We start from the raw sequence: 13,558 nt of genomic DNA, 5'->3' as shown, positions 1-13,558 counted from the left end.
CACACCAGATCTTTTTAAGGCCTAATGTATCATGTGTTCCACAAACACAGACAAAAGATCACATCTTAGTTGAATCCCCTTATTTTGTCAGAGATTTTTTGATGAAGCAGTTTGGCAAAATGAGATCCTCTAGTGCAGGCATAGAGGCGTTTAAAGTAGCCTTTAATAAAACTGTTAAACTGTTGCCAATTTGTGCTACAATGACACAGAGGCACGGAGGATGTCATTGCTCTAATGTATTGATTTTCAAGGAAACGTTTGGTATATTCTCTGTAAATGTTTGTGAAACAGAGAAATGCACCTTTTAAAACGTTTCAATGTATTTGTACAGGAGAGCAGTTTTGCTTGCTTGCCAACAGCCAAATGTTAGGGTACATATTCTGGGCCATGTGCCCTAGGTTGTGAAACATACTCTCAACTTAACAAAGCAGCCATTAGTGTTCCTTCAACCCAAGCAAGACATGGCGTCAACTCCCATCTGACACACGTGGATTAATGATACAGTGGCCACATTACAACAGTTCATATGTGAAGGAAATATACACACAACTGAATGAATGGCTCAACCTTTACATACTGCTTCTGCACACGCACATACTAAACCTTCAGCCCAGCAATTTGATATTCCTGGGTGTGTCTGATTACACAGACAAACCTCATCAGTTTGACATTACACAGCTGTTGATGCAGTCAAGCCACAGTCTGCAATTCCAAGTTGTTATTATGAATTCCACATTAGGTGTATAAATCCTACGGTGCTGACTTACAGGCCGACCTGTAACACACACTCACACACACACACGACAGAGAGGTAAAGATGACCTTTTCAGTTCCCCATCAAACCCTGGTGAAAGGTCATGGTCTGTTCTCTCCTGACATTACACAGAGGCCACAACAGAGCAATCCTTTCAGCAACCCAGTGTATATGAAAGTGTGTGTGTGTGTGTGTGTGTGTGAGAGAGAGGTAAAGGGAAGCTGACATTTTCCATCAGTTTCATGTTTGCAGGGAGCAGTGTTTTTCATTCTAAGGTCCAAACAAAACCTGGACAATACATTTTTCACAATCTGCTTTGTTCTAGCTGCTGCTGAAATACTTCAACAAACCCCTCTCAACCCAACCCAAAAGAAAGCAACACAACTAAAACTAATTAAAAACTACAGGAAGAATTACAAAGCAACTAAAAAAGTTAAAATTAAAAACTACAGGAAGAATTACAAAACCTCACAAGATGAAACGTTTAAACTTGAGGAGGGTTCAGAAAAAACCCACCACAGTCTTTTAATTTGGTCACATGGCTGCATAACATTTCCTACTGGAACAGAATAAGAATGTCTTTCTACCAATTAGCATTAGTGAAGTGGATTCCTGCTCTGTACTTTTGGAAAGCAGACACCACACTAAGATTCCCTTCAGAACTCTATAAAATCTCCAAGTGTGTGTGTGTGTGTGTCTGCTGTGTATACACACACCTTTTGTGTAAGTAAGTAAAGTAATGGAATACTGTTGCCAAACACAACCAGTCTGGAGACCAGCACGTGAACTCTAGCCAAACAGCATGCAAGTGTGTGTGTGTGTGTGTGTGTGTGTGATACTAAGATAAAAACACAGAGGCATAAAACCAGAAGAAATCCAAAACCTTAACAAGACAGAGACAGACAGAGAGAGAGAGAGAGGAGCCTCTTTAGAAAAAAACCCAACCCAAAAGTAACAAAAGGACAAAAATATACTGCATGTCTGACAGCTAAAAAAAAAAAAAAAAAACCCAAAAAACACAAACAGGAGGAACGTTCAGACGTCCACAGCTGGGCTTCAGACTCCAACATGCAGACATATATTTTAAGAAGCAGGGGAAAAAAACTGAAATAGTTTAGGACAAATTTAAAAGTGAAAGAAAACTAAACAATGCAGAAACCAAATAATGACTTCCTCCATGGACAAAGTTTTGTTTTGCAAAAATACACTCCACACATACCCACCCATGCACACTCTGCCAGAATGTGAAACACTCACCAAGTGTAAAGTCTGTGTATGTGTGACCCAGTCGTCCCCTGCCGACGTGCAGCCCTCCAGTGAGAGGCCAAATTCTGCTGTGGCTCTGGAGCCTCTCTGCTCCCTGCCCCTCCCACCACGGCCTGTCATGTGACGGTGTTGGACGCAACAGGCCACACCCACTTCCTACAAACACACCCCTAGTCTTTCTAAAAAAAATGTTTAAGTGCCAAAAAAGAAAAAAGAAAAAGAAAATTGCTGCAATAAAGTTTTTTTTGTGACTGGAAAACAAATCTACTTTTTTGGATTTTAGGCAGCGATTGTTCAGCTCCACCACGGGGAGATCGACTTCAGCCTTTGGGCCAGCTGAGCTCTCTGGATTATTTACTGCCCTAAATGCCTGCTTTAACTCTTTCATCTCTTCTCAGGCTGTGAATTCATCACATCCCAATCATTCCAGACACAGATCTTGGACGCAGGACAGTGCCTCAGTACAAAGATGCTAGAGCTTGGCGTATATCAACGCAAAATTGCACAATAATGAGAAATACTAAACATTTCTGTACTGTATATAATTTCTTTCCACAATGAGAATCAATGAGTGACTCAATTAGGAATAGATATCAGTGGTGATATTTATAAAAAAAAAAAATCAGAATCTGCTCATTCCTATCAATTTCCACCCCTAGGTTAAAAGAAATCCAAGGAAAGGACGTGTTTATGTTTCCATGTGCAGATCCTCCTCATCCAAAAATACCCGTCAGTATCTCCAGAAGTATCTGTAGGCACAAATTGTGGTCGACCTTGTGTCTGTATTCTGTTTAATCTTGGGACATACCCTGTCAACACCACTCAGCTGTAAGTCCGCTCCAACTCCTATCAATTTCCACCCCTAGGTTAAAAGAAATCCAAGGAAAGGACGTGTTTATGTTTCCATGTGCAGATCCTCCTCATCCAAAAATACCCGTCAGTATCTCCAGAAGTATCTGTAGGCACAAATTGTGGTCGACCTTGTGTCTGTATTCTGTTTAATCTTGGGACATACCCTGTCAACACCACTCAGCTGTAAGTCCGCTCCAACTGTTAGAGAGTTTTGTTAAGTGGTGAGAAAAAGCCAGCCTCAAATTATGTTTTAAAACCCGAGAGCCAACCAATTACTGCGACTGATTACTGTTCTTATGCCATATGTATATTTGTGTGATTACAGAGGACAGGAAACAGCTGTCTCCAGCCTCACAGGAAGTGTAATTATACACCAGCCTGAGAGCAAGCTTACCGCCACGTGAAGACACGCAAACACACACACAGACAGATGCACAAACACAGGGCATCTTCTAAATTCCTAGAGGTGAAGAAGTCACTGCTGGAGAACTAAGTGGACAAAAAAAAAAACAGGACAAAACTGATGGTGAAAAGTCTACACTTTTTAAACTGACATATGAAATTATGTGCAATGTCTCACTGTTGGTGCAGCTCGTCAGTTTTAATTGGGATTATCTAAACTAACTGCAACAATTAACTAGAAAATTAAATTGGTCAGATTTCAAATTATGGTCAGAATGACGGGAACTGTATATCCCATAATTCCACTGTTCATCCACTCATCATGTTCTAATACACTCTCAATGTTGTCATTTACCAGCCAGCATTTAAAAATTAAATTGTTAAATTGTAATCAGATTCATCACAGAGTGGCTGTGGATTTAACTAAGACTAAGGTCAAAATAAACATTCCTAGAATATTGTCTTTTCCTTCTAGCATTATGATGGCATTTACAAATTGACATTTACAAATGACATTTACAGAGAAATGTCATTTTATCATTTGTAGGACTGTTGATTTATTTAGATTGTGATTACTTGTGATGAAATACAATGATGATTAACCGTGATTATTCGTGACTAGTAAATACATCAGAATACAAACTTTAATAATTTGACAACCTTACATTAGATTTAAGGGAGTAACAGAAAAACACAGACAGACAGGAGGGGATGCAAACCAGGAGAGGCATTATATAGCTGTCTCCAGGCAAAGTCTTAAACTGAAGCGGTTCTGATGACCTGTTAGTACGATTGAAGACATTTCCTCCTCTTCTCTTTCTGGGCTGCAGACTGAGCCAACCATCAACTCCTAGTAGAACAAACTTGTCCTGGTTTTTACAGAGTTGCTGCCCTGCTGGTAACTCGGCTGTTTTAATTTACTTTGATGAGATGCAGAAAAACCAAAAACGGGACATGATGTCTATGAGGAGATCGGAGCCAAAAGTGAAGTCATGTTTTGGCAGACAGTGTGTGCAGGGTCATCAGTACGGCTGACCCGGGACAGAGTTTTCCAGCAGCTGTCCAAACTCTTGGACTATGACAGCACGAGTAACTGAGGAATTCTCATTTTTACTGCATGACTCATCACTCAGTGTATTTTTTTTTATTCTACACTAATGCAAATTGATTATAAGAACTTAAATAAACAATAAAAAAACATTGTTTGTGGAAAGCTTACATCAGTCTAGAGAGATGTATAAGGCAGAAAACCTAACAAAAATCGCAGAGTTGTTTTAAATACCATAACGTGATTAAATTAAAAACAGCTGTCCCTGTAAACTGTACTGGACTAAAACAAGCAGCACTGACTGGAAGTTTACGCCCTCACAGGTGACCCGGGAGAATTACCTGCGCAACAGCACCTTCTGCTGGTTACTTACAGGGTTGCAGCAGCGAGCCTGGTGCAACACCTCCTTGTTTTTACAAAGAGTTCGGATAAAAAAAAATCGAATTATTATCAAACGGCAATATTTGAAATACCGTAATATTTGCCGTGTTCTCGTTCTGTATGAAAACACATTTACTGCATTTCAAACCCAGCAATTTTTCCTGGAACTTTGAATTATCTTATTATCTTATATTTTGTTTTATGTGATGTATATTTTAATACAATCAAATCATGTGGTTTGTATGAGAACTAACCAGAGTTTTACTCCACTCACCGGAAAGTTTTCAAATGGGTTTTTATTTTTTCACCCATGCTGTCATTTCTAAAGAAACAGAAACCTAAAAACCATGGACACACAAGGGCTGGGCTTAGACTGCTGTTGCTGACTGTAGTCCAGAACACATCCAACAATCGACAAACAAAGACAGACTGCAGACACCACACGAGATTCCTGCACGAGGTAAATAAGAGTGTTGTTGAGTTTCGTTTTCTGACCGCTATTTTTAAAATATACCTTTGTATTTAGATTAGCGATACACACCAGTTTGACTACTGCTAAAGAACTGACTTTTAAACCTTTCATCTGTTTATGCATGAACGTTATGTGTTCCATGATAGCCATAATTATGTTCTTCCATCGGTCCATACCGCTTCTTGTTATTGTTGTTTTAGATAAAGTTGCTGCACAATGGCAAAAGTCATCAGCTGCTGGCTTGCTCTGTCCCTCGCCTTGCCCTCGACCTCCGCTATACAAAGACTAAACTCAATCAACGATTTAAAGGCAATCGACTTTGGTCAATCTGTGCCTCTGCACAGCCTGCTGCTGCTCCACTGGTTTGCACACGCCATTAATATCGATACAAATGGTGTCATATCGTTGATGTTCGATCCAAACTGTGAAGATTATGGGTCGCATTATTATAACAATTATGAGAAGCTGCTGCCACATAGAAACTACTACTACACCCTTGGCAACATCAATCAAGCCACGTCCAACACGCTGCATCTTCCAGGTTATGTCATCTATCCTCAGGCAAAGTACAACGGCAGAAACCGGGACCGAATTATAATAGAAGCCACACACCACTGGTTGTTTCCCACTGGTTATAACATTCATAGAGTGTACATCACACAACATTTTCTGAACACTATGGCTGGAGAATATGATGCTGACCACACATATGAGATCACTCCAAACCTCTTAAGACAGATCCGAGGGTTTTCCACAGCGTCACTGTTGGTGACTGAGGTCCAGAACAGATCCAGGTTCCATGGACTTCAGAGTGCATCCTACACATCAACTAACAGCTATGGCAACTATTCAGCAAACAGACAGAATAACTGGGATTGTGATTGTTTGACAACATGTGCTGCTGGGTTTTTTTGTCTTATAATTGTGTGTGCCGTCTTATTCTTTATACTTGTTAACAGTCCACAATTCAAGAGCAGAAACATGTATTAAAGCTAAACTGTATTTTAGCAACAACAACAAAAACGTTATCTTCTGCTGGTGATGGTGAAAGGTTTTTCTATGAATGTTTGACAGAAATCACTTGATGTTGTATTTACAAATCCAGTTTCAGCTTTCTTTTCAGACACGTTTCTCAGAAAGCATTACTTTAGTGCCGTGCCCTACTTGGGCACACTCACAACATTCCAGCCTTTATTCATGCTACATTTTCATGCTGCACCCTGTCTGATCTAATGGTTGTCACTCACTGTTGTCTCTACAGTTGTTTCATTTGAGGGCGGAAGGAATTAAAGAAAGAAAGCAGAGAGATGAATAAAACCAACAACTGAAAAGAAGTGTTGGTATGTGGTGTAGGTATTTGTCATCACGGTGTACGAGCTTCAATAAAACTTGTTTAATAAATTTGGTTGTCATTTGGAGTTAATATTTTCCACCAAATCATTAAGATTTTTTAATAGTATTTGATGCTTCATGTGTTTAAAATAGTTTTTTGTTGGTAATTATCATGGAAACAGCAGCAACCATCGCCTATTTTTGTAATTGTTTTAAATGTTTCATGATAAAACACACACACCTGTAATTTAAAGATCTTAAAAACATTTTTTCAATATATAGATATATGTTATAAATTGAGGCAATCAAAATGAACGCCTCAATCACATTAATTGATTTGTGATATGAATCAAAGTAAAATGTATGATGTTTTTCAACGCATGGACAGAACGAGGAATTGTCCAATCACACCGTCCACCCACTGACTGTACCTTTGCTCTAATACCTGCTATTAGAGCACCTGGTAGCCCCCGTGGACTACCGAAGGGCCGTGTGGGGTATGTTTTAAATATAAAACTAGGCTGTGTGGGGTATGTTTTAAATATAAAACAAGTCAACATGAGGTTTAAAAAAAAAATCATTAACACTTGCAATGACTTTCAAATTGGTGCAATGACAATGACGATGTTAAGAAGAGTGTCTGCTATTGTATGTCCCAGAACTGGACGGAGCAGCATTAGTTTTCTTTTTGATTATTATTACATTGATCCCCATGTCTGTATCAAACAGGTATACAACTCTTTGTGTAACCAAGTACCTTGAAGTAGCTCTCAGTTTCAAAAAGGTTGGTGATCCATGCATTAGACATTGGGGGTAAATATGAACTAAAAAAAAAAAGGGTACTGTCAGTGGAAATAAATATAAAAAAATAAATAAAACAAAGAGTAAAATGCAGCCACTTTATCTGAAATAAAAATTAAACTAGAAAATACAAATAAATAAAAATGCACCAGTTTGCACCATACTGCTTAGGTTTCATTAACAAGGAAACAGAAACTCAAGGGTAGATAAGGCTACGACTCTGTTGCCTCACAGACAAAAGGATCTGAAGCCAGCTGCACAGCAACACCGGTGAGTGAGCTCCCTTCTAACTGTTTAACTTTTTTTTTTAGTCTTCATATATGATTACCGAGTCATATTATTCATTCACTGACACGTTATTCAAACCTTTTAAATGCTATTTGATACTGGTTAGCATGCAGACTTAAGTAAATATGTGTTCTAAATATCGACCATATAAAACCTTTGAATAGTATTTCTTATATTATCCATAGATTAACTACGATCTTTTTCATATACTGTAGTAACTGACTCTGTAACTGCTCCATCTTGCAAGATTTAACTTTAACATCTATAAGACTCTGTCTGCTGAACGTAAATGGCGTTTAGTTCCCTTTAAATGGTTCATGATCTGTATTAATGCCTCTATCAAGTGCAAGGGCAAAGTGTGATTTGTATCTGAACATGACCTGTAAACACAACTGTAACACAGCTGCACATTTAAACTCAATACAAAGGAGTTAAACCTGTTAGTCACGATAAAACTATGTAAAGTAATTACAGCATTATCCAGCAGGGGCAGCGCCAAATCATAGCCATGATTAAAAGAAGAGAACTATGTATAGACATCTTCTTTACTCCTACACAACTGCCAGACAGCATCATGTACAATCATATACAGCCAAAAGAGAAGCCCAGCTGCTCATGTAGCACAGCACTTAAGAAACATGAGCTGTATAATGGAAGGTAAAGGCACATGAAACCAGCCGTCCACAACATGTTATAACATTTCATTCAGACGTTAACAAATCTAATGTGCATAAAGGCAAAACAATAAAAAAATATTAACTTTTGTTTTCTAATATTGTTGCAGGAAGATGCAGATTTCAGGAAGAGTCCAGAGCTGCTGCGTTGCCCTAGTTTTCGCCTTGACTACTGCATCTGCTGTGAAACAGCTCAAGTCAATCCACGACTTAAAGAAAATCAACTTTGGCCAAACGGTTCCAAAGCATAGCCTTGTCCTACTCCACTGGTTTGCCAATGTTGTTAACATAGACAATAACAATATCGTAAGGTTGACCTTCAATCCAAACAGTGGAGATTATGGCTCACATCACTACGGAAACTATGAGGGGCTGCTGGATCCACCTCCTCCTGGCCAACAATACTACACTCTTGGCAACCTCAACCAAGGCTCATCTGAACTTCCAGATCACGTTGTCCATTCTCAGGGAGAGTATGCAGGTAGAAACCTGGATCGGATAATACTGAGAGTCAGGAACCACAACACGGGAAGGCAACGTTTGCAGAGGGTATACCAGGTGTACATCACACAACATTATGCTGCGTCTGAGAATCATGGGACAATGTATGACCTGCATAATACCTACTGCATCACAACTGATCTTCTAAGACAAATCCAGGAGTTTTCTGTGGGAACAGATCAACAGCCGCTTTCGGCCCTCAGAGATGACTTCCAAAGTAATGCTGATGATGTCCAGTTAAGGCATATCAAACTCTCATGGGGTGAACTTGCTTGTCTTGGACTGTTCTTGTTCATTGTGATTGAAGACAAATACTGCCCTAAGAGAGCAAGCAAAGGACCTCAGCGCTCAGTGAGAAATAACATAGAGACGGATTATGCGATTGATAACAAATACCACCCAAAGAGAGCAAGCACAGAACCACAGCGCTCAGTGAGAAATAACATACAGTCACATTATGTTGTTGAAATTCCGGAACACTTATTGTACAGTGATGACGGCATACATCTACAGGTGACAACAGGCACAAATGGGAAAGCCAGGATTATTTGGAGTGGAGTTCCACAACATCGGTTGAAAAACGGAGCAATGGTAGTACTTTTCAGAAACAACAAGGACAATGAAGCAAGTAGTACCTATAAGTACATTAGTAACAAAGAATCAGGTAGTTTTGATACTTCGGTGCCACTAAATGATGGTCTTCAGGCCAGGCTACATAAGGTGAGAATAAAGTACTGCTTCTGGAAAGTGGTGGGAGAGGAAATATGCCGAGGTCCTGAGTTCAAGAATCCCCAAACAGCAACAAACATAGGAAGCTATGGGGCAAAACTCCAGCTCTTTGTTAAAGATGGTAAAGCTTGTGCCCGCCTGTTTGTCCAGAAAATCTTTACAGAATGGAGGTCAGAGTTTGTCAACTCTTGGGTTGGGTTTTATACCTCTTCAGATAAGGCCACAAATGAGTACAGTTGGTGGCAGTGGCAATGGGCTATAAAATTCAAACCCAACACTGATGTGAAGGACTTCTTTTATGATGTCTATGATTTTCACTCCGAATTAGCAATTGCCCCTGGAGTCCAAGCAAGATTCATGCTGTCAAATAAAGACGTTAGGGCAACAACAATTTCAAGTTGGAGATGAATGCCAACTTGATGTCAATCCACAACATTTAAAATAAAAACAAATCATCTTGCGGGTACAGGGTTTGACATAATTTACTGTCACATTTGCTGTGTATAATGATGAGTAAAGCACTGAATGAACTGCTGAGGAGCCAAAAAAAAAAACAACAACAATACAATCTCCAGCGTGGTTAAGATTACACAAATATTTTTTTAAGATGTATTTTTCTGTTAAATGTGTTTGATGTTGAACATAAAATTTTAAATCCACTGTATCCAACCCTTGTGAGTGTGTTTTTCTTTTTCTTAAATACACAGTAAGACATTCATCCGTTTTTTTTTTCCTGTAAATCTTGTGACATTCATGAGACCTGTGTCCTGACCAGGCCTAGGAGAAGATCTTTATCTTTGTGCAGAAGTGATGCAGTGTCAATGGGGTGAAACTGTGGGAGCACTCGGCACACAACCAGAGGGATTGTTAAAAAAGGGGACACACTTGGCTTCAAAGAAAATACTAAGATAATTAAATCTAAAAAGTTCACTTAATGGCAGAAAATATAATTTCATTAAATACTTAATTTTATTAGAGGAATTAAAACTAATTTCCTCAGACTACTTCATTTTATCTACCAAAAGCCTAAAAAAAGGAACACGTTTTGGGAAATGGTATTTCTATGTACTGAAGTGTTGGTCCGCCATGGGCTGAGCAACAGTGCCCCCTGCAGCCACATTGGGGTATCAGTTCTGTTTTTCCAAGTGGTCATTCAGATCGTTCAGGCTTAGTAAATTCTTAACAACAAGTCTCATTAAAACTGAATGGGAAACACGGCTCTAGACTGAATTAAATATAGGAAGAAAAAGTTAAATAGTTTTATATCTTTAAATCTGAAGAAATCCATAATATTCTACAGTATGTAACCAACCACCGTACCTATAGGAGCAAAGGACTCATAAATGTGTGGAGTAAAAAAACGTGTTTGTACAGTTTACTGTAAACTTTGTTCCTAAAGCAAGTACTAAGAAATGACCATACAGCTGTGAAAAGCAATGGGGTCTTGCTATTTAAAAGAATTATACTTCCTTAATTGGGGAGGGGATTATCACAGGAATTTATTATTGTCATAAAAACAAAATAAACTAAACATTTAACAGATAAAAAAAATTGGACCCCCTTTATATGTTTTACAACGCCAAAAAGTAATAAATAAATGAAGATCTGGAAACTTAAGACAAGTACAGCACAGGAGTGTGTGAGTGACACAGCTGCTCTTTGTTACAAATCAGGCGAAGGCGAGCGTGTCATCACAGGACCCTAAGTTTTACGACAACCCAGCGAGAGAGTTATCACTTATCAGCGAGTTGATCAGTCGCTCTCTCCCGTGGGCGACGCATTCTTGACCATATCAGCTAAAGTGAGGACATGTGTGCACGAGGAAGACGTGTTTGTAAATAAGCACACACACAAACTGAACAGGAGTCCAGGGGCAAGTCTACACTGCACATGATCGGGACAGATCACATGATCATCCCAATTACAGAAAACAAAAAAACAAAAACAAGCAGTTAAAGTTTGTGGGTGAGTTTGACTGAATATGTGCACGATGCATTTGCAGTGGAAATGAAAAAGTAAGTCGTAGTTTTGGGCATGTTGTCAAAGGCCTGGCGCAGTTTTTATTACAAATACTTTGAGGTTTCCTCAAACTGTTTTCTTCCAGAAGTCGGACTGTAAAGGAGGTTTCACTACTTCCTGCATGTTTTGTGTTTCTCTCCTGTTTAACCCATCTTGCAGCCTAAAAGTTTTCATTTTTCTTCCTCCACCTCCTCCTCTGCTCCTCGCTCTTTTTCATCCATTTTTTTCCTTTCTAACATGACCTCCCTCCCACCACATGTATGACTGAGCTGGCTGCAATCTGAGCTGAATGTGGCAGTGGTTTAGAGTCAACACTCTACTTCCACTTAAGTTTTCTTTGCCTATTCCCTCACCACCAAGGAAAAGTAAAATCTTTGATTTGGCACATTTGCTTGAGTAATGGAAAGGAAATACCACCAGGCAACGACAGAAAACCTAAAATTATGTATTTGCTCATGTGCTAAAGCAATTTGTTGAGATGTTGAGAGACGTTGACAAAAGTCAAAACATTGAATAAAAAGTGAAAAAATCTGAGGATTTCTATTTTTACTGGATGCTTTATGACCTCCATATTTAGAACATATCACATCTCAGCCTCCTACGCCTGGATACCACTCCACCAGAGAGAGCAGCCTGTTAGCACAGCTGTCTACAGATAGCAGCATTTCTACTAACAAACACACAGACGACCGAGTGTCCTTACAGGTTAGTAAGAAAGGAGGCATTCAGGACCAACTACTTTGTGGTACCTTCTGTACAGTTCAGTCACAAAGAGGTGTCAGAAATACTGCTTGAAATTAAAAGAATCTCCTGAGGGTGGCGCTATAAGTTGAGTCACCGAGAGACCACACATATCGGGTTTCATCCACAATGAGAAAGCATTTTGTCTAAAGAGTGCACTTCATGGAGAATAGTTTCAAAGGTCCAGGTCCAAGTGTTTTTATTAGGTCACATGATATTTAGAAAAACTGCTATGACACACAGAGCAAACACACGCAGACACAGATACATAAGCAATCTGAATCATTTAGTAAATTATTAATCTAATTATAATTTTATAATTATAATATAATTATGGTTACACAGAAGTTGGCAAATTGTGTCACTTATCTAAAATAATCTTGGAGTCAACCCAACACTTTGGAGAGGTAGGTACTTGAATTTCTTCTTGACTAAAGGGTTGACATTTACCTCCCTTTGTCTGGCAGACTGAGGAGGGGGCAACATCCGTCTCCAGTGTAGTGGATTGTATTGGCATATTTCACATATGTCACTTTAAAGGGCTTATCTTTTTAACGGCTGTCCATGGAGCAGCCCTGTGATTCTCATCATCACCTCAGCCGACTTACATTCACAGACAGTCTACACTGACGCTTTCACAAAACCATGCCTTCTGTGGCTGGAGCTGTCATTTCAGAGTTGAACTATAAAGGCATTGGGAGGAAAAGGATAATAAATCTAAGGGAACAAAAATTGCAGACCCAGTTTAAAATACAGGCTTGAAAAAGAATTTCCAGAGAAGCTGATACACATCTTGACTAAAATCTGGAATGTGGTCATTTATTGTGGCCTTCACTGAACAGGCCAAAGGAGAGATTACATCTTTAATCTTCATTCTATTTGTGGAAGATAAACACATTTAAATTTTATACCTGCAACACACTCCATTAAAGTCAAGACGGCGGCAAAGTGAGACTGAAAAGTCACTATAGGGAGTGCACAAATGAGCAGATTATGTGTATTTTGAGTATGTAGTTAATATCATGACAACTTTCACACATGCTAATGTTTGAAAGTTGTCAATTAACATTTGGCCAATTGTTGCTTGTTAGAAAATCTAAAAACCTGGCAATGAACTCATGAACTTCTGTTTTTACACAAGAATAGTCCAGGTTTAGTCCCAAAAAGCATGATCTCATAGGTAAGAGCTTGACTGTCCTGCCTGCAGTCCAGGTATTTTGTCTCTGCGTCCAGAAGAGAAGCTTCCAAATGTGTACAAACTTAAGTGTTCTATGAAGCAAAACTAGAGTATTACAGCC

At 39.1% G+C, this 13,558-nt stretch overlaps 2 protein-coding genes and 1 long non-coding RNA gene across 8 annotated transcripts in view; 2 read left to right on the top strand and 1 right to left on the bottom strand.

Annotated features, from left to right (window-relative positions):
- septin9a (septin 9a) overlaps positions 1 to 13,558 on the bottom strand; it is an 84,252-nt gene that overhangs the window by 14,546 nt on the left and 56,148 nt on the right. The window contains exon 1 of one of the 6 annotated variants that reach the window (XM_017040678.2): positions 2,012 to 2,435. The exons of the other annotated variants lie outside the window; for them this stretch is intronic. Within the exon in view, the coding sequence (XP_016896167.2) occupies positions 2,012 to 2,408 (397 nt within the window). The 5' untranslated portion in view covers positions 2,409 to 2,435. Of the gene's footprint in view, positions 1 to 2,011; positions 2,436 to 13,558 lie in introns of those variants that run through there. 6 annotated transcript variants of the gene reach the window in all.
- On the top strand, positions 2,598 to 6,576 carry LOC103392931 (uncharacterized). Its single transcript, XR_522966.3, has 3 exons — positions 2,598 to 2,679; positions 2,887 to 5,163; positions 5,376 to 6,576. It is a non-coding gene; the product is annotated as an uncharacterized LOC103392931 (long non-coding RNA).
- On the top strand, positions 7,553 to 10,164 carry LOC103392932 (uncharacterized). Its single transcript, NM_001328238.1, is given in 2 exon segments — positions 7,553 to 7,578; positions 8,381 to 10,164. A coding segment is annotated over 1 exon segment (1,524 nt). The 5' UTR covers positions 7,553 to 7,578; positions 8,381 to 8,384; the 3' UTR covers positions 9,909 to 10,164.

The sequence above is a fragment of the Cynoglossus semilaevis genome, chromosome 17 (assembly GCF_000523025.1).
Source record: "Cynoglossus semilaevis isolate Cse_v1.0 chromosome 17, Cse_v1.0, whole genome shotgun sequence".
Lineage (NCBI taxonomy): Eukaryota > Metazoa > Chordata > Actinopteri > Pleuronectiformes > Cynoglossidae > Cynoglossus > Cynoglossus semilaevis.
Note: the sequence above shows the minus strand (reverse complement) of the source record. Positions and strands in the feature narration are given on the sequence as shown.